Source organism: Pituophis catenifer, unplaced genomic scaffold (assembly GCF_029215685.1).
Source record: "Pituophis catenifer annectens isolate HBS135680 unplaced genomic scaffold, rPitCat1.0.hap2 SCAF_4, whole genome shotgun sequence".
NCBI lineage: Eukaryota > Metazoa > Chordata > Lepidosauria > Squamata > Colubridae > Pituophis > Pituophis catenifer.
The window spans coordinates 77,135,081-77,159,089 of record NW_027256884.1 but is presented as its reverse complement, the minus strand read 5'-3'; the positions used below and the strand labels follow the sequence as shown (position 1 = coordinate 77,159,089).

Below are 24,009 nucleotides of genomic sequence, written 5' to 3'. Positions count from 1 at the left end.
ACTAGATAACCTCAAAGGTGCCTTCCAACTCTGATTCTAGACTACATGTTTAGGATAGAAAAACTAGTTTAAATATTATATTCTAAGTACTTTTGCTCCTTAGTAGCTAAATGACCTGTTTTTGCAGTCAACTTTGGGTAGGGTATCATAACTCCAGTTTTTTCTCTCATCTCTTTTATGTACCCTTAGGTCTGTGATGGCGAACCTATGGCATGTGTGCCCAAAGTGGCACACATAACCATGTTGCCTGGCACATGCGGTGTTGCCCGTTCCACTTCTGGGTTTCTGCTGCGCATGCGCATGTGACGATCAGCTGGCCTTTGTGCATGCGGCAGTGTCTAAAACTGGAAGAGCTGGTCTTCTGTTTTCCAGCATGAGCATGCGTGCTGACCAGCTGATCGTCACATGTTCATGCACGGCAGTAACCAGAAGACTTGCTGACCGGTTCGTATGTGTGCGCCGGAAGCCAGAAGTACCTTATCCGGTGTGTGCATGCTTCCTGGGCAGCTTCTCTTCCTGGTCGCAGCCCTGACGAGTGCGAGTGCGCATGCAAAGTGCTCCCTTTTCAGCACTTGGTGCAGTGTGCATGTGCTCCCTTTTTGGCACTCGGTGCCCAAAAAGGTTTGCCATCGCTGCCTTAGGGGTTAAACTTGTAATTCTATAACCATTTACCTAGGAATAGAATTCATCTGTGTAGACCCACACAGAATTGTAAAAAGAATTATGCTGTCCATTATTTACATACCAATATACAAAGCTAAACTGAAATAAGAATCAGTGTTCCAAGCTTTTTTGCTGAAAGTATATATACCAATTCACTGCAATATATTACAATTTCTTGTGATATCGCCAGAATTTATTTTAAGCATGACTGAAGAATAAAACTCGAAATAAATGAATACAGCGAATAAGGAAAATGTCTTTAATTGTTAACCAGCATGCATATAAATATTATGACTAGTTATGAAACAATTACATTCAAGACTTAGGTCTGCATTTCAATTGGAATTATTTATAGTATTACTTTCACATTGGAATACATTCAGTATAACTTTAAAAATCTGAACTTTGTTTACTTTAGCTGCAAATTTTTCTATGAACATGGAAGAAAAATCACATCTAAATGTCTAAGAGTAATGATTCTGGACTTGATCCAGCATAACTTTTCTATTATGCACTTATCTAAGATGCTTTATAATAAACATGATCATAATTTTACATGGTGTACCTTGTTAAAAATAACAGCCACATTTGGTAGTTTTATACATTAGCTCTTGGAACGTATCCTTAAATAATACATAGCCTAGCTATTATACAAAACAGAACACTACTGAGAAGTGGCTAAATTCACTGTCATGTAAATATACTATATTGACATAGAGAAATACTTAGCAGGATTTGTCAACAGAACTTTACAGGGGAAACTACTTTCCTCAAATAATTTAGAATACAGTATCAGCTATAGGAGAGAAGAAATGAAAAACTTTATCTGCAATATATAAGAAAAAAGCAACCTGGACTAAGGATGAATGGATCAAAGTTGTGGAAATACGATGCCCGAAGGGGCTCCACCTAATCCTTAAAATGCTATTATAGTCTTATTTTAGGGCTAATTTATGTAAGCTGTCTGAAGTCAAGTGTTTTGGCACCCCATTGTCAATATTTCTATATCGTGTTTCATGAGAGCAAATTTTAAATACTTTCTGACATAAGCCTCTAGATTAATTCTCCTTGCCTTTAAGAAAAAACATTTTATTTACTTCATGAATAGGAATATCTCTTAATGCAGGAATTGCTGCTTCTTGTGGTATTTTCTGTTTTTGATTTTTTGCATAGTGATCTGTAAAAGATTTTTAAAAATCACAAATACATTTTTTATTAGATGTAGTGAGAATGCAAGAAATTATTTATTGCAGAAATATGTTAGAGACTGTTTCTGACACCAACTATTTGCAGGTACAGTGGTGATGAAAAAGTAAATTTGTGAGCAGTGCCTGCATTTATAACTTTCACAGTGTCTGTATTTGCCATTACAGTCAGTACACTATCACCTTGGAAACTTTATTCTGAAAAAGCCATTCATTCATTCATTCATTTTATATCTCACTTCTATTATTTTTACAAATACGCCGAGATAGCAAACATATCTAACACATCTTCATCTTCCTATTTTCCCAACAACTCTTTGAGGTGAGTTTGGCTGAGAGAGAGTAACTGGCCCAAAATCATCCTGGCTTTCATAGCTAGCCATGGACTTAAATTCATGGTCTCTTACTTTCTAACCTGGTGCATTAACCACTAGATCAAACTGGCTCTGTGATCTAAAACATAATGATGCAAATATTTATTTTATTTATTTATTTTAAATTTATATACCGCCCTTCTCCCTGAGGACTCAGGGCGGTGTACAGCCAGAATTAAAAAACATAAAATACAAATATTAAAAAACAATTAAAATATATATAAATTTGGCCCAAAATTAAAAATACAAACCAATTAAAACATTTAAAATTTCTTCTTAAGCCAGCCCGGCTTGCTGGAAAAAGTGGGTTAATAATGCAACATAAAGCAAAAAAACCACATACTTGAAAGATTAGCCTGTTCATCTCACAATAAAGTGTTAAGAGTACATTGCAAACAGTTCTAGGTATATTTTTGTAGTTCTCATGCTTACCTGTTATAGTGTCTGTAGAATTCAGTGGAGCTGTACTGATCATGTTAATACCAAAGAGGAGTACATAGCCTATTCCCACAGCAACTAAAAGATACACAGGCAATGCAGTAGCCCAGAATCTAGGAAGTAGAAACAACACTTGAAATAGTGTTTTGTATGAGAAAATGTAATAAAACAACTATCAATATAGTATAGTAGTATAGTAGAAAAAGAAGAGAATTAGCAACATGATAAGGGAATGGAGTGGTTTGTTTGGAAAGAAAGTCTAAAATCTTAGGGCTCTTTAATTCAAAATTCTGGGAATGTAAAAAGTTTAGTTAGAACTGTATAAGTAGTACACTTTGAATGGACAGAGATTCTTTCTTTCCACCAAAGGACTGCAAAAGAGCCCCTAAACACAAGGTTACAGATTATATATCTTTGGATTGTTACATATAAAGAAAATAATGTAAATCATATTATGATCTCTAGAACTGGAATATTTCATATAAAATTTAAGGGATGATCTTACAATGATTTGCCTCTACAATTAGGGATGCCAGTCCCGATAGAAGAAAATATATGTAGGTCAGGGTTGAACAGTGAAGTCCCTAGTTCTCCACGTGCATGGTTATTACCTAGTCATGTAATAAAACATCTGCAAGTGAACAACCAAGCTCAGAGAACACTGAGGACTCCACACCAATCTTGTTTTAAATACCAATGCCCTGGCATTTATTTGTGACTATATGCTGTTTTTTATATCATAGACAAGTCAACAGTCTGGTTTTTGTTATGTGTTCTCCTTTTCAGGGTCACAGTCCTGCCTACTTGGTTTTTAGTTTCATAATTTTACTCATACTTAAAAGCCACATTCAACATCATATATGTTCTTAAATTTCACATAAGTCCTGAATCAGGAGCCACATACATAATGAAGAGGGGGAATGGGAGTGGGGCAAGTACCTTTACATTCAACTGGAAATATTATGGTAAATTATATGGATGATTCTTCTGAATCAGCAGAGATTATTCTTATTCAAGATTATACAGGTATCCTTGATTTGCAACCACATTTGAGCCCAAAATTTGTGTTGCTAAATGAGACAGTTGTTAAGTGAGTTTTGCCCTATTTTACGATATTTCTTGTTAAAGTTGTTAAGTGAATCATTGTAGTTGTTAAATTATTAACACAGTTGTTAAGTAAATCTGGCTTTCCCATTGACTCAGAAGGTCACAAAAGGCGATCATATCACCCCAGGACATGGCAATTGTCATAAATATGAATCAGTTGCCAAGTGTCTGAATTTTGATCACGTGTCCAGAGGATGGTGCAATGTCATAAGTGTAAAAAGCAGTCATGTCACTTTTTTCAGTGCCATTGTAATGATCACTAAATGAACTGTTGTAAATTGAGGATTACCTGCTTTGTTAAAATATACATAGTATTTGTAAAATCATTCAGTAGATTCAATAGGAAAAACTTTAATGGAAGTGTTATTAAGAACTTACTTTTGAGGCCAGTATGTTAAGCCCAACGAGAACAGCCAGGATTCAGGTATATAGGCCCACACAATATACAGAACTACATATATCCATATATAGAGATACAGCAGGCAGACAAAAAGCAAAAAATTAAGTACAGTGGTAAATTATATCCACAAAGAAGGCAAGCATATAATGTAAGAATCATTTTAATAATCATATTCATAATTGGTTTGAAGGACGTAAGTTAACAACTTCTCAGTAGCATTTTTAACAGGCATAATAAAAGAGCTGATTTAGTTTTATCTCTGATATAGGGAGTCAGCATTTCTGATCATTGGTGGATATTTTGTATGGATATGCATTAGAAAATAGCTGTTTGTGTTCATAGCTACAATTACATAAGATAAATAATATGTATGTATGTATGCATCTAACTCCGCAGAAAGAATTCAGTCTAACTTTCTATCAGATAAAAGCTGAGTCAATTTTGGAGTCAGCTTCTGTTCATTTAGGTATACATCAAAACATACAATTTGAGCAGGTATGCCTAAATTTTTGATTAAAACTGTACATGAGGAAAGTGTATAATTTTATCACTTCAGGGCTTTCTGATTTTAAAATATTATTGCTACTCTCTTTCTAGTATCTTGTTTCTGGGGAGGCACAGGATACATGAAAAAGTTTTAAAATGGTAATGGTTATTCTGATGCCAATATTTATGTCAGTATTATTGTTAAAATATATAGTTAATTTCTCTGAATATTGTGGATACTTGATCCCTCCCAGCCCCAAGTCTCAGCAAGGTTAGGGACTGCCTCTTCTACATCCACTTGAATTCCTTCCATCTGCCTATCTCCTCCCTGAATCTCTGCCCTTTTGGTTGCCAGTTTATCCACTGCACCACTACTGCATTGCCAGGACCTTCTTTCATGCTGCCTTTTCTTGGGCCTGTGCAGCCAAGACTTTAGCAAGGATTTCTCTTATCGCCTAAGGCCTCCATTCATGACCCGCCCAGAGCCTTTCATGAAATATGCCTAGCATGTGAAAAAAGACCCTGTGTGTGGTGAGGGAGAAGCCTCAGCTGTTATCAGTGTGAAAGAAGGCCTCGGCTGGTACAGTAGTGTCGGATAATGAAGTGGGCACAGCTGCAGATAGCCAAAAGATCATCATCAAGGCAGGTGTGCAAAGTGGGCCCAAATGTTGTTCATGTGACCACAGCGGAGTTACAGTGTCTTGAACTTCAAGGACTGGGTGTAAGTCCCTTCATTCAGTGCTGTGGTAACTGAACACTAAAGCATGGACTATCTATGAATAGACACTAAAGCATGGAGTATCTGTTATCAAAGTCTTTTAAATAAACACAAATACATATAAGATATTCTGTCCACCATCTAACATGCTATTTGACCATTGAGATCTTCTCTATCTTTAATTAGAAGCAATTAATTCAACATAATTTACTCTCATGTGCAGCACCTTCAGAACTATGACTCTTATTTTCAGTATAGGTAACACATGCAACATTGCACTTTAACTCTGAAACTTTACAAACCTTTCAATTGCAGCATAGGCAATGTTGAAAAGACAACAATGAAATGCAACAGCCAACATACATATACTATCTTGCTTATGATGTAATTTGAGATATATTGTATCACAACATTCAAACTATTGAGTTTAAGTTGTTTACTTACTAAAGGCAAATTGGGAGCCCAAGTAAAGAACAAAACCATATATAGCTCTTTCAGGCAATGGGGCTGGTGAATTTTCAACCATGCTGATGCCTTAATTTTATTAAAAAGAAAAGGGAAAACAATTAGTTTTTGTTAACCTAACTATGGTTATCAATAATTTCACTTCTATGTGACCAAAGAAATGAAATTATGGTATTCAAAAAATACAATATGGATACTAATCCCCTTTTAATATCCTACTTAGGATATACACATTTCAAATTTCAAAGCACACTCCATCAGGTATTTGGAAATTAGCTTTATGTCTAGCTACATGCAAGACAACTGGCTGCAAATTCAAATAATTTATAATAGATAATCATGTAATTTACTATTTTCAATATCCAATAGATCAGCCATCCCTAATGGTTTTTTCCTGGCAACTACAGTTTCAATCTCTCAGAGGCTAAAAATTATTTTTTTAATTTTAAATAGTGTCTGAATTCTAAGAGTTTTTTTTTAAATCAAATAAGAGGCCACACACGATAAACTGCTCTTACTGAGGTGACTGGCCAGCAAAGAATGAAAACAAAGTCCTTTCTATCTTTTTATTCAAAGTTTACCTTTAATCTTAAATCATATCCAATAGCAAGAGAACTGTGGCTGTGGGTGAAGAAGAGAAAATTGTTCCTATGTTTAAGATGCCAACGTTGTGTTTATTTTAAGTCCTAAAAATCTTTAAAAACAAAACAAAAACAAATCTGCTATAAATGTCATGATAGTTAAACAATAACGGTTAGAATAAAGATTTCCAAAACAAACATCAAAGCCCTCATAGACAATCTTACAAAAGATTCATTACTGTATTAAACTCTTCCAAAAGCCCCCCCCCCCGTTACATTTAACTGAATCTTTCAAACTATGGACAACTTCTTCACAGAGGTGCAAAGAGGAAGACCTTATCTGCTTTAACAGCAATAGCAGTTAGACTTATATACCACTCCACATTGCTTTACTGCACTCCCTGAGCAGTTTACAAGTGTCACCATATTGTCCTCAACAATCTGGTTCCTCTTTTCAACCTCAGAAGAATGGAAGGCTGAGTCATATCTCCAAAACATCTGCAAGGCATCAAGTTGGAGAGAGATACCTTAGGAAACCATGGTCAAATGATATTTCTTTGTATTCATTTACAAGAAATAAACCCTGTGGGGGGTTTATTGCTACTTTGAAATTTTTATTTTCTGAAAAGCTTGAAATTATATATATGGCTCTTCAAAAATTATTCTTATAAACTAAGACACTTCCTTATATGTAATGTAGCAGAATTTAAAATTCAATCCCTAGTTCAAAAGCATTAATATTTAACCACATTTGTCAAGCTTACATGCTTCTAAAAGCCATTTTTTCAACTGTTCCCCTCCTTGCCAATGTTTCATGCCCAAAATGACAGCAATTGGAACTGCTCCAGTGCGCTGCTTGCTAACTCCACTATCAATGCTACTATTGCAATAATCATAACACAGGATAATCAACGATCATTGATAATGGAATGTGTCCAAAATGTATTGTATTTAGTTATCTCTTTATTAAAACATTTCCGTATCGTCGTATGTTTAACTAGAAGCCATTTATGTAACAGAAAAAGTAAAATTATTACTGCATCACCATTAATAGAAGAACTACAAATGCAGCGTAGGTCCACCGTCCAAAACTGTCCAAAGAATATGATATATGGAAGGGTTTGAACTGGAAAAATCCGATTTAGAAAACTTTTCGCATGTCATCCGATTAAGTTAAAGATAACAACTTCCTCATCTCCTGCACGCGGACTACAAGATGATAGGACTTCTGGTCCACATACACCTTTCTATTAAAAACGCCGCTTTTCTCTATGGCGGAAAGTGCACAGTACAGGAAGTGACGTTCGCAGTCCGGAAAGCGCAAGGTTTACCATCCTCTTTTGAAAGCTATGCAGTCTATGCAGTGAGGGACCAATGAGGAGGCAGAGTAAGTCGGAGGCGTCTTGGATGGTGGTGACGTGGTGAGGCGGTGATTGTTCCTTTCGGGGAAAGAAGAAGGCGGCGTGACGGTAAGAGCAGCGGGGAGTCCCGTAAGGCTTGTCCATCGTCCCGTGAGAGAAAAGCTGCGTGCATTGATGCGGTCGCGGCTTTAATTAAACTTCGCGGTCGTTCAGCCTTCTCCGTGGCTGACCTACCGGGCTCCCTTTTCCCGCGACCCGCCTTCAGGCAGTACATTAAAAAGTGTTTTTTGATGTGCTTATTTGGTGTACAAATTCTGGCTCGGAATCGCTGTAGGCAGCCTGGCGTTTTCCTAATGCGTTGGACTGCAGTTATTGCCAGATAGCCCAACCTGCAAACTCCTGTGCTGATGAATGCTCTGATGCAGCTCATCCAAGACGTGGGAAGGCTCCGTATTTTTTAAGGGCAGCCACTTCTGTTCCTGCCCTCTGGCATTATTCTCCGCTGATATTCTCTCTAGCAACCGCAGAAGGCTTCCTCCTGGACCAGCTTCCAAGTAAGCTGCCTTTTTGGCCTCCCAGATTCCCCTCGATGACCTGACAGTGTTCTGAGTGGCCCCAGTTATGATTCAAGGAATAAGAGGAATTCGGTAAGAGGAATCCAGCAAGGTTGTGTGTAAGGACTAGTGCTTTTTAACTTGCCCATAGATGAAATCAATTTATTGGTAAGCAATGAACTGGCCAAGCGTAAAAATGGTGCCAAATTTTTCAGGATATTTTTTGGAACACGATTTGGAAAAACACTGGAAATATCTTTTGGAGCTAGCTAAACAGTCAATCAAATGGCAAATGAAATTGAAAGTAAAAGCATTGACCTTACAATGTTATTTCACAAATATATAGTATGTCTGCATTTGGAATACTGTGTATAGTTGTTTACAGTTGAAAAGGGACTCAAACTGCTTCCATAGGAGAATGTGTATAAGTCTGCAGGTTGGAAAAGTGTAATTGAAAGAGGATATAATTGAGCTGTATAATATTATACAAAGCAAGGAGAAAGTCTAAAGGGAAAAAAATTCCTTCCTTAGGGCATTAGGACTAGGACTCATTCAACAATACTGGTTGGAAAAAGATTTGGAAAAGATGAAAGATTTCAATTCTTTGTACAGATCACATTTAATTTGTTAAATGTATCACTACAAAATGTACTGATGGCTGTTTATTTGTGTCGCTTTAAAAGGATATTGAATATATTCATATTCAAATGCTTGCAAATTCACTGTTACTTTTAGGTTGAAGGAAGCAAGTTTCCAAATATCAATTGCAGAGAACAATGGTGGAAAAAGAGAATGTAATTGTTTTTTGCACCCAAGTACTACATAGCATCTGGCCACTGTGAAAAGCAAAACACTGGAATAAAATGGTCCTTGTCCTGATCCAGCAGGATGGTTCTTCCCTTCATTTCCCTTCATAAAATTGTCACTTTTTACAACTACCTAACCAAAAGGATTTTTTGTATGTCATATACTTGTACAAGGAAGTACATATTTGGATATATGTCTGATCATCTAGAATTAATGTAATAATTAAATTGTTTTAATTTTATTTATATAAGTTATTAAAACAATGTTTGCAATTTTGTTTTAGAACAAATTGGTTTTTTTTAACCAAAATTTATTAAAACATGGGTAATTAGCATTTTTGTTAAATCCATTTTTCTAAATGGTTTGTTACATTTTAAAGGTCATGCAGTATGGAAAATCCTACTTTTGAAGACATCAGGTACATCTCACTTTATAGCCCTTACATCAGGCCATGTTGTGAATTGGTAAGTACTTAATCTGTGTGGATGTACTATTGGTTGAAATTTCTATTAAGAGCCGTGGTGGCACAGTGCTTAGATTGCAATATTGCAGGCTAATTCTGCTGACAGCCAACTGCCAGCAGTTTGAATCTCACCAGCTCAAAGTTGACTCAACCTTCCATCCTTCCGAGGTTGGTAAAATGAAGACCCAGAGTATGTTGACTCTGTAAATCACTTAGAGAGAGCTGTAAAGCACTGTGAAATGGTATATAAGTCATAAGTGCTATTGCTATATAGTGTATTTCAGTTAATGTCTTTTATTTGAATCTCTGCATAGATATTCTGATAAAAGTTTGGCATCACAGGTGTGAAATGCACAACCAGGAATGTAAATATATTATTAATTTTGAACACTAGACTATTGGCAATGGTTTCTCATCAAGTGGCAGCATATAACTGAGCTTGTCTTGATCCAAATCTAAACAAGGTTTATTCGGACTTAATTGGAAGACTAGCACTAGGCAGTATAGCTTACTTCAGAAAGTGTTTTATATATTAGCATTTTCTTATTTGTGTTTACTGAAAGTTTTTTTGGAGAAGGAGAGTTTATTCGTTTCTAGGAAGAAGGTCGTTTTTTTAAAAAAAACTTCCTCCAGAAAAGAATTGAAAGGTTTGCTGGCCTATGCAATGTTAAATCAGCTTTTCAGGATACTGATCCTTTGTTAGTCTGCCATGATACCCAAGTGGGCAGGGGGATGGTTTACAAAGAGGTTAGTTTATATTTGTTTTGGTATTGGTTGAAGAGCATTCAACATCCACTTTTGAATTAACACTGTTGCTTAACTCAGGGCTGGTTTTCATTTTGCTTCACACTTTTAGAATGGTACTTATAATGTCTTTGTTTCTAGATGCGTGGAACATTTCATGAATATTCTCCAAAGAAGTATGAACCAGGTATTTAAACTGATAATGCTTTTTTTGTTCTATAGTTTTCTTATCTGGGTTTTGTTTAATAGTCCTTGTTATCTTGCTGTACAAAGACAAGATACAAAATATTTGACACTCACTAGTTAGATCCTTGGGCTTGGAGGATTACTAGACAGTTGTTTTTGATTTTGTCTTTCTCTGCCCCCCACCCCATTTTTCCCAATTTTGTGCCATAGGTGATATTTGCAAACTGTGGTGCAGCAAACCTGTTTTTCAGCTGCAGAAATACTGTGACATAATTAAAATATGCACGTTTAGACCACTTTTATTTGTACCTCATTGTGATCCCAGTAAGAAATGCCATGATCCCAGGTAAACAAATATTTATTTGCATTCTGTCTGTCCATTGTATTTTTAAAAGTATAAACATAGAAAACCTATATATGTTTTACAAAATCTTATGAAAAACAGTTAACAGATTGGAATAAAGTAACAAGAAATATATTGGAGCAAGTTATTCAGAATGACATTGACAAGAGTAATTGTGTAAAAAAATCAACTTCAGTGGCTTGAAGCACTAATCCTAAAGATATTATGCATTAAATCCCAGAATCAATTCTTTCATAGCAGGTATGCTGAGAATTGCCTCCACTGATTGATTGCAGGTATTTGACTTATTGAGTGAATGAGGAATACCTGTGGTTTCAGACATAAATCCAAATATAGAGCAAATCAGATATGTTGTAATGCCCTTTTTAAAAAAACAAATTACATATATCCAAGGGTATAGAATTTCATAAATAATAATGCATAATGGATTTTAAACATCTTTTCTTCTACATTTAACAGTTGCCAATTTGATGAGCTAAATTTGGAGAAACTCTGTCAAATCGAGATTTTAGAAGATGTTACTGATATAGTAAAAAAATTTGCTGTAAGTAATTTTTAAAATATTTTAAGGTATCCAAAATGTTAATGTTATATTAATCTACATTAATTCAGGAACAGCATAAAAAGTGACTGAATATTTCTTAAAGAACAATGTATTTCAGAGAATTATCAATTATCATTGTCTTTCTTAGGACTTCCAAGTTCAGTTGAAGTTAAAAAAACTTCATGTGAATGCTCTAACCTTTAGTAAAATCATATGATTATTCTGGACTTTTGCATATTTGAAACTCTTAGGTCTGTAAAATATATTCCAATGACTTTATTTTGACATATTGAAAGTTTGAAAAATTATTGAGCCAAAAAAATAAAAATGAGAGTTGTATTTTAGTATTTCTGAGTTTGTGGAATGTAAAATAATCATGTATCACTGGAGCTATCTATGTGCTCTGCAAGCTTAAGTACTGCTCTATGTAACATAAATGAGGCATTATAACAGAAAGAAAGTGTATGATTGATTGCTCTTCTGACAAGCCTTTTCTTCTCTTACTTCCAGGATGATCAACTTTTCATCAGTGGAATATTGACAACTGAAACTGATTTAGAGAAGGTAAGTTTGAACTATTATTCAGATAAACTCTTGGATTTATTAAATTTTTGTATCTTTTTTGTTCCCCGTAAGGGACTTTTACAGCACTGACTTGATCATGATTTAAAATGCATATGTCAAATATAAAAATCCAGAATAATCATATGCCTTATCTGTCAGAATAAATTTGATAGAAATAAATCCAGTGTTTTGTACACTTGCTTATTTATAATGCATATGCATAATTGTAGTAGAGAGAGAGTTTAACACTTAACAGTTCTTATAAATTTATAGACTGCATTGTACCTCTGGCATAGATGCTGTACTCATGTATGATCATTTACTGTACATAGTGAACAGACTTTCACTTTTGCTTACAAAGAGCCAGTCTCCCAGAGACTTCATGCTCCTTATCAGTAAATGTCCAAGAACATTCTGTTCATAGGCTTTGCATAAACCTACAGGAATTTTTGTTGAGAAACCAGGCTTTTTGTGAGAATAGTATCTTTATTATCATTTTCTTGCAGCTTTCTTTTGACATTCTTTGTTATCACTTGTTCATAATAATCAGAATTACTTCCTCAGGTTGATATCTTTACCCAGTTGTTATTCATTGAACAAATCTCACTGTTATTTTGTGTGCTTCACTTCATCTATTTTAACATTTTATACTCATGATAAAAAGGCATCAGGCTAGAAAGCAAGAGAGCATGAATTTAAGTTCTGCCTTAGCCATGAAAGACACCTGGATGACCTTGGGCCAGTCACTTCTCTCTCAGCCCAACCCACTTCACAGGGTTGTTTTGTAAGGATAATAGGAGGAGGAAGTTATCTTGGATATATTTGCTGCCTTGAGTTAATTGTAAGAAATAATAAAGGCAGGATATAAATAAAATGAAGTAATTGAAAAATTAGATTTGGGGAATGCAGGTTGCCCACCCTTACTTGGTGCAGGAAGTATTGTTTAAGGTGTTGCTATTAATGACTTGCAAAAGTGGTTACATAGGACATGCTAATTTCTGTGATCTGCTAGTATTATGTGTGGTAGCAACTATAATTTAGTTGGGTTGTACTATTATATTATTTTTAATATATTGCTTATAATTTATACAATCAATAAACTAATATATTAATGATCTTCTGAAACAGTAGTTTAACATTTATTTTCTTAAATGTAATATGTTAAATGTGAATTGTGTTTTCCTTTCTGTAATAGACAAGGTTATTGAGGAACATATTTGTAAAATGTGCTCAAATTTAATTACACTGAATATAATTATGAAAATAATTAAAATAATGCTGATATTTTCCTTAATTAAAATAGGGAATACTTAGAACTTCTGAGGTTTTAGAGTGGATGAAATATGCAGATCACATTGGCATTTTACAGAAATTAAGGAAACTTGCAGATTATTGTTGTTGGTCTATCCTCAAACTGTTCTTTTCTGCATGTAAGTATACAAATGATTTAAACTTCCTATAATCAGTTTAGGAAGCTTTTTTTTTTCTATGAAGGAAAGAGGATTTTTGTAGTCTTAAGCTGAAATAAATAGTTGGTCGTTAATGCAAATCTTGTCTTATATATTATAGCTTACATTCAGAGTTGCATTACAGGAAAGACTGTTACTAACAGCTGTCTTTGATAGATATCAGTCATTCCATATCAGTTTGTCCTGAGAGAGGAAAAAGGAAATGCCATTTTCTCTTAAGCTCTCCATGCCGCATCATATCTCATTATGCAGCTGCCCTTGACGAGAAATCTTTGGAAATACTCAGAAAATGCCATTTCTGTCACCCACCTGTCAACAGAATTCTGGATCTAACTCCATATCCTCTTACTTCTCATACTGATTCATTTAGTGTCTACCTCATTACAATCAAACAAACATAAGATGCTACTGCAGTTTTACAACAGGTTAAGAACTAATAATGAAAATACTAGCAGGGAGAACAAGTTCTTATCTTTCTTCAGTTAAAAGCTAAAAATTTACACTGTATTGCCCAAGCATTCAGCATTTGGATCCACTGTTAGTTTACGCCTAATGAAGTTGCAATTATCATTAGTGATGTAATAGAACTCTTTAATATTTCTACTTTTTTTCAGTTGAAACAATTCAAAAAAATTAAAAAAGAAATATTGCATTGTTAAATTTTGGTTAGATAAGTGTACAATAGATGCTGGAATTTATAATTATTTTGAATTATTTTATATAGAGGATTAGTAAACAAAAACATATTTAATTCATGGTGATGTTTAAAGCCTTTATTGTAATCCACCAGAGCAGAGTAAACTTTTGTTACATTTTACTCAGAGCAGCAAGATGGGTGGCAAACAAATTTAATAAATAAAATAAAAATAAATAACATTTTAATGTTGGGATTTTTTTTACATTAAGTGTATGAATTATTGTAAAGAATGTCTTACTTTTCTGCAGAATTCACATCACCAGGGATTGAAATGCTCCCTTTGAGCAATATAGGATTCATCAGAATGTTTTTATTAAGCAATATAGAGTAGAATTAAGAGTTCTGAAACAGCATTACCTTGTGCAAGCTCTTCTTATTCATTATTAGAAATAGAATGATTTTTTTAAATTCTATGATTTATTTTATTCAAAGTATATAAGTGGGATTTACCTTAATTCAATCATCTATTTGTTTGAATTGTTTTTATTACATCTTGACAGAAAAAAATGGAGTGCCCCAATCACAAAGGGGGAAAAACATGTAATATCAGTGTTTGTCCATGTAAGCAACCATAGCTGAAAAACACTTGAGTGTTTCAAGAACTCAGCTGGAATTCTGCCATTGGGCAATTGCTATTGTGCTGGATTGCTGTGAACATCGCCCCAATAGCTTTATTAGCTTTGTGTGATTAAATAGTGGAGCGTATGTGTAACTCAGGACCTCCCATGTGACCTTTCCCCCTGTGAAACTTGTAGATTTATGGCCTCTGGACATTACTAGTCTATTCCATTCCATAGCTTTGAAAGCCTTTTAGTATCCCATTGTTATTAATACAGCATTATTTGCTGCCTTTAGGAATACTTCCTTTAGCTTTCCTATTAACTCATTTTAAATAAAGAAGAATTTAGGGCCATTTGTCCTTAAAAGGAGGTTGCACATATTTCAGTACCATACCTCTTAGCAGCAAACAATCAATGCAGTTGTCTTAATTGAGCATTTTATTTCTTATTACAGATAAGTATTATATAAGTAAAGTTATTTTGGAGGACTACAATTTAGTAGAAGCCTTCGAATCTTATTATTGTGACAACTGTATGATGGTGAGTTTTTTTTAAAAATTACATATTACAAAAATTTAAGGCTAATTTAATATTGAGATGCTTCTATGTCTGTCTGTCTGTCTGTCTGTCTGTCTGTCTGTCTGTCTATCTATCTATCTATCTATCTATCTATCTATCTATCTATCTATCCCTTTCTAAGTTTCCCATCTCCATCAGAGAGGGGGTTCTGTGTGGTTTTATCTGATCTTTGTGCTACCTATATATATAAAATATATTATCTCTGCATTATTTACTTATTTGTTTCTTTAAGAAAATTTATGTGGCTGCCCAACTCACTTTCATTGACTCATAATCCTTACAATGATTATGGAATGTAAACAGACATTTCAAAACACCCAATCCTTATGCATAAGCTTTGATGTACTCATAGAGTGTGGGCTTTGGTTCTTCCATTCATTTCAGTAAAGTGTACCATCTTTTTACATTGTGTATCTTGATCACTGCTAGAATAAATGACTTCATGCAAACTAATGTTTAAATTAGAATGAGAATGTTCAGAATTTTGAAATGATATACGGGATAATTATTTGTTATTTGTTGTAGCTATTTGATTATTACGGATATGTTTTTAATGCACTACATTGCATAGCCCAAAAATCTTAAAATAATTTAAAAACAGCATCATTGTTCATAGAGATTTTACAGACCAAATCATGTATATTGTAATTTGAAAATAACTTCAATTTCTTCCTAAATTTATTTTGTCATATTTTATTACAGACCAGTGAGAATATGAAAAAAAGGGGAAATGAAGCATTTGCTAAGGATAAATTTGACAGTGCAGTCACTTTCTATACAAAAGCTATAGAACTATGGTAAGGGATAAATTATGTTATTATACAAAAGCATGCAAATGTCCAGAAATTAAGTTTGGGAGAATGTAATTAGAGTAGTATAATAAAGTAGAGAGGGAGGAATATAGTATTTTAAAATTGTAGAATTTACTAATATAATATTCACATGAAAGTATAGTCTTGCTTTCAGATGGCTGATACTTAATTCTTACGATCAGTAGTATCTTTTCAAAGAATTGCCGTAGCCATATCAGTTGAGACCAGCATTTATTCTGACTATTAAGACCCACAAAGGATTTCTAAACATTTCAGATAGTGAATAACGTTACTGTACTTCTTCAGTCCAACTAAAAATGGACTCTCCATTTTTTTCATTTGATAGCCATAGTTCCCTTGATCATGCACACACATAGACATCTACTTCAATTAAATGGTAGATATGTGTCCATGATTCAGTGAATGGATTCTGTGATTAGTACATCACACTGTAGATGGATAAGATATTCAGGTTTTGCACCAGACTACTGGCAAAGACGCACAACGGGATCCCCAGAAGTGCCATTGTACCTTACTTCCATCCTCCCCAGTTGATTGATATTGGAACAATTTGTAAGTTCCAGTTTGAACTACTGAGAAAATCAACTGGGAAATGAATAAGAAGCCAGCATATCACATACAATTTGTATGCTCTACGGTATATGTTATAGCTTTCCAAAAAGCTTTTCTTCTCAGTAGGAATAGAGAACAATAGAATAAAAATGGTCAGTTCTGAAACCTCTTAAGTAACAATACGTTTATGGGAAAAGATATAAAAGGAAATTATTATGGTGTGTGTCTCTTTAGACATAGCTTCCAGATTAGCATACATATCAAAAGTCAGTAATTACTGCAAATTCAGCAGATGGATAAAGCATAGGCAAAATTAGGTTCCAAAAAGTCAGTCCAAGATGGATAATAAGGATAAATTGAGAATGGTGCCATTAATAACACATTGTTTCCAGCACTTTGCTAACTAGTAAAGGGATTTAAAGCTTTAGAGCCTGCATGCATAACATGCTTGATAAATCTTTACTGCTAAGTTAAGATGTGCCCTTCAAAAGTTGCTTTATATTTGTGATCCTGATCCCATAAATGATTATATTCTGTAGGCTTAGACTTCATAGTGAAATTAGCTTGACCCTAAGCCCTCATCTCTACTTCTAAGGAAAGCAAAGCATGCAATATTCCTATTGGTTCACCTTCATTTTCAGCTCAACAGTCTTCTCAGGAGAGAAAGCATAAAAGTAGATTGTCCATTAAGAATTAATTGTTTAGGAATGAGTAATATATGCACTGTTGTTAGCAAGGTCAGTTTTTACAAACTGTTGTAATTGTGATATTTAGCCACATTTGGCTAGCAGTAAAAGCCATGCCACTTGCATTCTCTGTTTAGAGTCAATTCTCATAAAATTTGTTCTTTAGATACGTTTTTTTAAAAAAGCTGAGTATTTCTTCAAACTCAATTTACAAATTAAATTCTGATACCTTAAAATTTCATTTGAAATAATTTATGGCTAATTTTTTATGTTTTTCTTTATGGCTTACAAACTAAATATTATCTAACCTTTTTTAAGGCCTGAAAATCACTTTCTTTATGGCAATCGGGCTCTCTGTTTTCTCCGAATTGGACAGTATCGGTAAGTATGGTTTCCCCCTTGCAACTGAGAGATTTGCTGATTTGAACATATTCTTAAATCATGTTGACACATAAGGTTGTAAATAGCAAAGAAACATCCAGTTTGTTCATCTGCAAAATTACATTATTTTACAGAGTAATTCAACATATTCTGTGCCTGTGGTTTAAATCAGAGCATAGAGAAAAGTGTACTCAGACCATAGATTATTTAACGACTATTTTGAAATAGGGAGAGAAAAGTCACACTTATTTAAATGTAATAAGGATGTTTTGTAAGTAATAAGTTACATTTGTAATCTGTGGTTTCCAGAGAAAGTTCCCTCTGACTCTGAAAGTCCTTGGTGTTCTGAGAGCTTGGTTGTTTTCTCCAGACATCAGCAGTGCACAAATGATGTTATCTAGTTTGGGTAATAAAACATCTGCAAGAAAACAACCAAACTCAGAGATCACCAAGGACTCCTTATTTCAATCCTGAGCTACAAATATTCTTCTCCATGGTTCTGTTTTTAAAAATGTTTAATTCTGGAATTCACATCTTAGAGATGTTCAGGGTTTATGTACTTGGTATATATTAATGCAAAAGGACAAAATTCACTTTTAAAAACAATATCCCATTAAACATAGTCAATCTTCATTGAAACTATTGTGTAAAACAATAAAGAAGCCCTTATAATTATTGTTATAGTTTATTGCTTTTTTAAAAAGTTGCATTTCTCTTTTTTTATTCTATCTTATTAAATAAATGAGGCAAAAAAGTAAATATCAATAGCTAGAATTCAAAAACTACAGTACTAGTTCAATTTACTATTTTGAAGCAAGTGTTCAAAAATATAAAATAGAAATAGAAAGGTATTTGGGATTGTTGGCCAATTTCAACTCTGCTTATAGCAAAATAGTAGGTTTCCTGCTTGTGAGTTTATCTAAAGGTGACCTTGTATAACCATGCCTCCCTGTCAATTATATACCGTCCTCTATAATTGAACTGGGGAGTTTCTGGAAAAATGGGGATTTAAATAGGATTGACAGACAGAAAGATAAGGAAGTAGATTAAAAAACTGCAAACTCCTTTGATCCTTGAAAAATCTGGCTGAGGGAGCCAACTCTTTATTTTATGAGAAAGGCAAAACAGAATGTTATGACCTTCAGCCTTCAGTGAAGGGGAATAAAAGCCAAGCCAGTTTATCTGAGTCTTGGCAGAGTCAGAGAAAAGAAAAGATCTAGGTGACAGTGTTCTTTAAGTTACTTGCCCTATTTCTTCTTTCTTTATCCAGTCAAAGTAAAAACTTTCAGGCAAAGTAAAGAAAGGGGTTATGGCAAGTTTTTATCATACAACATTTGTCTCAGAACAAACAGCATGGAACACTGTACTTACCATTATTCAGAGCACAGTATATCAGCAATTAGGTACAAAGAGTACCTACCAGTACAAGAACATTGAGTGCATATTACTCTTATTGTGTCTGACTTTTTCAAAATCCAGTTCTCAGCAGGATGAAACTGATTTTGCCTAACAACTAAATGATTGCTTGGGAAATCCAAGACATATTACCAACAGATATAGCAAAGCCAAAAGAGCTGTTGCTAGTTATATCTTTTCTAGTTTTGCTAGTTATTATCTTTGCTGATTGCTGTAAATAAAACATTGTTTCAAAGTCAAAATGCTTTTTCTTATTTGAAACCACAGTTTTGCACTCAAGCTGTGATACTTCATGAAATTTGATAATTAAAATGTTTTACAGACCTCAGTGCGCTCATTCACCAGACACAAGATTAAACACATCTATTAGCAAACGCAGCTTGAAAAAAATGTAAATTTTATTGATGTCATATTGTATTGGTGTCCTGGAGAATTGTGCTTTTTTCTATATTTTTCTGGTGAAGATTGCTTCTTGATTATCTGGATGTCTAAGGAAAATTTTGAAAAATTAAAAATGAACAGGAACATATAACCTTCCCAAAGGAAGGTACAGATAGTCCTCTACTTATAATCAGTCACCTAGTGATGGTGAAAATTACAACATTCATCTTTACGACCTTAGGAATCTTCAGTGACTCTCCCAGCTACCTCACCATCCCATCAGTGGGAGTCCCCACAGTCCTTGGGCCAGCTTCCTCCCCACAATGGTCCCCTCAGGTCTTAAGCCTGTTTCCCAAGCACCTGGGTCCTCTACGCTTGTCCCCACCACCCATCAGACATCTCATACTTACCTTTTGAAGATCTGAGCGCCAGACTACATGTTGGGGAAGGAGGATAAACTACTCTGTCCCACAGTATCCTGGGCCATTTGGCTGCATCTCAGAAGCGGCCATCATTTTCAGAGTAGTTAATTCCTTGTGACTGTGCCAAAATGGCCACTTCTGGGATGCAGCCATGTATATCAGAGACAAAGTAATCCACTCTGCTTCCCTAACGCAGTCTGCATAGCTTTGTCCCTGGGCTGTGTGGCTGCATCCCAGAAGCAGCTGGGATGCGGGATGCTATTTTGGAGCGGCACAATTACCTGCAGCCACTCTGAAAATAGCAGCTGCGTCCAGGACACAGCCACATGGCCCAGGGACCCTGTGGGACGGAGTGTCCTGCCCTCACACAACACAAAGTCCAAAGCTCTTGAGGTCTTTGAAAGGTAAGTGAACAATGGGTGGTGGGTGGGTGGTTGGGTGGGAGAAAGGAGGTGGAAAGTAGGCCTTTTGGGAATCCCAAGGGCTGGGAAGCAGAGTACAGGATGTCTCGGGGTGGAGAGGCCTTGGGAGACCCAAGATAGGCAGGCCTCGGCCTGCGTAAGCCTCCCAGGATTTTCCCCATCCTTAGGAATCTTTTGCTCCGCTTAATGACCTGCATGGTCATTTAATGACAGTCCACAGAATTGTCTGGGACGGTATACATCCTCTTCACAACCTAACTTCCTTGTTACCTTCTGGGAGGAGGCTTTATGGTATCTGAAGCAGAACATCCAGATTCAGCCAGTTTTGTTCCATACAGTGTCAACCTTGTGAACTCTCAAGCTTCCTCTTTCCACTATGTATTCAAGATGGACAGTGATTAATATTTATATTTTAGGGCAGTGTTTCCCAAACTTGGCTATTTTAAGATGCATGGACTTCAATTCCCAGAATTCCCCAACCAGTATGCCTGGTTGAGGAATTCTGGGAGTTGAAGTCCATACATCTTCAAAGGGTCAAGTTTGGAAAACACTGTTTAGGGTGTAGGCATATATATATATGTATGTATAGCATATCTATATGTGTGTTACACTTTTGAGAGCAGGCAACAGAAATTCATTTTTAATGTGTGCCAAAGTGCCCACAGGAAAAACAAATGACAATAAAGGTTATTTTATCAGGGCAAGCGGGGGGGGGGATTGTTAAATGAGGCGACCATGTGATAATTTTGCTTAACAACCATCATGCTTGTGACTGTAATGGGCAGGTTTCCATTATGATAATAGGTCAGTGACTGACTATTGGTTCAGCTTTGGGATGGAAGACAGTATTAGAGTTTAAAGATCCTTAATTGTATATTACATAAAATATTCTTAAATTATTTTTCATGCCCTAATTATCTAATTCATGACATGGAAAACTGCATTAAAAATAAAATTTTAATTGATGTTAATTTGATTTTCCATTAATTTATTTGTCTTTTGATATGTTCTGAAAAATACTAGCAGAACTGAGATTCAGAATAAAAGAAAGAAGTGAAACTTAAGTGTCTTTTTTTCCAAAAACTATTACACTATGAGAGGAATGAAACTTTTAGTTCTTCCAAGGTTGGTCTGAGAAGGCAGAGTCATCTTCTCTCTTAGTGAAGTTAGAATATTCCAGAAGAACAGAAAACGATTACAGTCATAAAGATGGCTTTCCGTGCTCTCAAAATGGAACTTTATAAATGATAATTTTTTCTCAGATTTATTAAAATCTTGTCGTTTGAAAATCTTTTCAATTTGAATGAAAGCATTGTACTAAATTGTTTGTGCCAAATATATTTTTGTTTTAGGAAAGCCTTGTGTGATGGGAAAAGAGCTATTATTTTGAATCCCTGTTGGCCTAAGGTTAGTTGCTCTTATTCTATAAATTTGTTTTATTATGATTCAAGTTTGAGATTATACATGAAAAGAATTTAACCATGATGTTCCCGTTGTATTTAATCCTGTCAATCTGAAAGTTATGGGTTCTGAGAGCAATCCATTTCTAGCAGTATGAGGACATGCAAAATAAAATATTAAACTGAATTATTATTTCTCCTGATGGTTGGAAATGGCCAAGCAAATATCATTAATAATATCATTAAAACAGTTTGTTGCTTATCTGCAGATTTTTTAAAAAATAGAGGCACTGAGAAAGAAGCAAATAAAGCAATTATAATTTGAATACTAATATAGATTCTTGAATAATCCAATTGCCCCAATACCAAGATGACAAAATGTCATAGTAGATATGTATTCTCACTCTAAGATCAATAAAACTATAAAATTGCAGTTGTTATACTCCCAAATCCTTCATTTACATACTTGGATATTTTTATTAGAATAGCAACTGGGTAAATCAAAGAGTGTTAACATTTAGTTTGCAGTCTAGTGCAAGTGTATATCTGTGTATAATATTAAACATAATTTCTTTTTGTGCTCAGCGACATAGGATTGGGTTGCAGTATGAAGTAGCTAGCAAATTAAGAAATGTAAATGTTTGACAAACTCTTCTATTTTAAAATGAAATTAAGCCTTTTCCACTTTTTGTAGGGACATTATCGATTTTGTGATGCTTTATCATTCTTGGGTGAGCATAGAAAGGCATTAGAAGCCAATGAGAGAGGTCAGGACCTGTGCAGAGATAATCCTGAAGGAATGAAGGGTCTTATTGAGCAACACGAGAAGCTTAAAAACCAAATGGAAGAAGCTAGAGGTAACCATATCTTTGTTTAAAGTATTTATTTTTTTATAAATAAATATATATTGAATGAAACTAAAATTATTGAAATAATAATTATGTGTCCTGTATGATATGAATTACTCAGTTTTTTTAATTCATTTAGGTATAAAGCAAAATAAATACAGACTAAAGAAACAACTGTTGCAGAAAAAGTAAGTTTAATTCAAAATTCACATTTCTAAGTAAATGAGAACATAATAACTGTTTGAAACAAATTGTTTAAAATGAGATGGGTGGAAAATTTAATAAAGTTAATTTTTACTCAGTAAATCTCAACTGTTACAGATTTTGTTCGAGATCAACTTTTGTGTTAAAAACACATACATACATATCCATACTTAACCTATAAGTGTGTACTTATATATTCTTTGTATACTTTACCCCCTTCGGGTAAGCAATATTTACCAATGGTCAAAAAGCAATAAGTAGTGGACAAAAATAATTAAATGGGAAGAGATAAGAGAAAGGGAATCTAAATCTAATATTACACCCACACCATTTACTATATCCATATCCACCATTTACTATACTTTTCTATTCTTGAGGACCATCCTTGCTTCCACTAGGTCTATAAATCAATTGATAAATTGCCTTTGTTCTTTAACCTTATGCTCTGTTTTATGGAAGATGTCATGAACACCACCGTACCATGATTTTCTTGTCTTTTCCTCTTGATCCACTCATCTATCCTTCACATATTTCTTCTTTAGTTTAACCCTAAAACATTCTCTCTGTAAAAGAGAGCTAGTTTAGCCTAATGGTTAAGGCACTAGGCTAGAAAGCAAGATACTGTGAGTTCTAGTCCCACCTTAACCATGAAAACTATCTGGGTAATCTTGGGCCAATCACTCAGCTCGACCCATTTTCCAGGGTTTTGTCGGATAAATAGGGGGAGGAAGGAGTATTGTGTGTGCTCACCATCTTATTTGTAAAAAATAATAAAGACGGGATATAAATAATAAATAATCAGTAGTCCCTCATACTGGTATTTATTTCATAATGTTGCTCAGTATGCAGTCATTCTTCACCCTCTTTTTTTTCCCCTCACAGATACTTCTTAAGTATCATTGCATTTATCATTGCATTTAACTAATTTTTTATTTTTCTCCTGGTCTACCCAATTCTAATTTCTGTATAACAAAGTCAGCAGAATGAATACATATTTTCATTTTTTCCCCTTTATTTGCACACTCCATACAATACATCTCTTTTATGTTTCTATCAATATTTGGATGTTTTAAAATTTCTCAGCGCACCCCATTTTAATAAATATTTATCAAAGATTTTATTAACATGGAACTCA

General features: G+C 34.5%; 2 protein-coding genes across 5 annotated transcripts in view; one reads left to right on the top strand and one right to left on the bottom strand.

Moving 5' to 3' along the window:
* Window positions 1–908: 908 nt before the first annotated feature.
* Window positions 909–7,668, bottom strand: PIGP (phosphatidylinositol glycan anchor biosynthesis class P). 3 transcript variants are annotated; one of them, XM_070943513.1, is made up of 6 exons: window positions 7,483–7,668; window positions 6,438–6,550; window positions 5,836–5,925; window positions 4,166–4,238; window positions 2,675–2,793; window positions 909–1,840 (listed from the first exon to the last, which is right to left on the bottom strand). In XM_070943513.1, the coding sequence occupies exons 3-6, from the start codon at window positions 5,915–5,917 to the stop codon at window positions 1,722–1,724; spliced, it is 393 nt and encodes a 130-aa protein (XP_070799614.1). In that variant the 5' UTR covers window positions 5,918–5,925; window positions 6,438–6,550; window positions 7,483–7,668; the 3' UTR covers window positions 909–1,721. The 3 variants fall into 3 exon arrangements, with proteins under 3 accessions (XP_070799614.1, XP_070799616.1, XP_070799615.1); XM_070943515.1 differs by having other exon boundaries at window positions 6,438–6,477; XM_070943514.1 differs by lacking the exon at window positions 7,483–7,668 and adding an exon at window positions 6,813–6,964.
* A 156-nt stretch (window positions 7,669–7,824) lies between these two features.
* Window positions 7,825–24,009, top strand: part of TTC3 (tetratricopeptide repeat domain 3) — a 71,087-nt gene continuing 54,902 nt past the window's right edge. The window contains exons 1-14 of one of the 2 annotated variants that reach the window (XM_070944309.1): window positions 7,825–7,906; window positions 8,317–8,445; window positions 9,539–9,623; window positions 10,508–10,553; window positions 10,763–10,898; window positions 11,376–11,460; window positions 11,971–12,024; window positions 13,328–13,454; window positions 15,205–15,290; window positions 16,032–16,126; window positions 17,719–17,781; window positions 21,775–21,829; window positions 22,517–22,679; window positions 22,810–22,858. In XM_070944309.1, the coding sequence (XP_070800410.1) occupies window positions 8,420–8,445; window positions 9,539–9,623; window positions 10,508–10,553; window positions 10,763–10,898; window positions 11,376–11,460; window positions 11,971–12,024; window positions 13,328–13,454; window positions 15,205–15,290; window positions 16,032–16,126; window positions 17,719–17,781; window positions 21,775–21,829; window positions 22,517–22,679; window positions 22,810–22,858 (1,070 nt within the window). In that variant the 5' untranslated portion in view covers window positions 7,825–7,906; window positions 8,317–8,419. The remainder of the gene's footprint in view (window positions 7,907–8,316; window positions 8,446–9,538; window positions 9,624–10,507; window positions 10,554–10,762; window positions 10,899–11,375; window positions 11,461–11,970; window positions 12,025–13,327; window positions 13,455–15,204; window positions 15,291–16,031; window positions 16,127–17,718; window positions 17,782–21,774; window positions 21,830–22,516; window positions 22,680–22,809; window positions 22,859–24,009) is intronic. The other variant, XM_070944310.1, reaches the window with a different exon arrangement.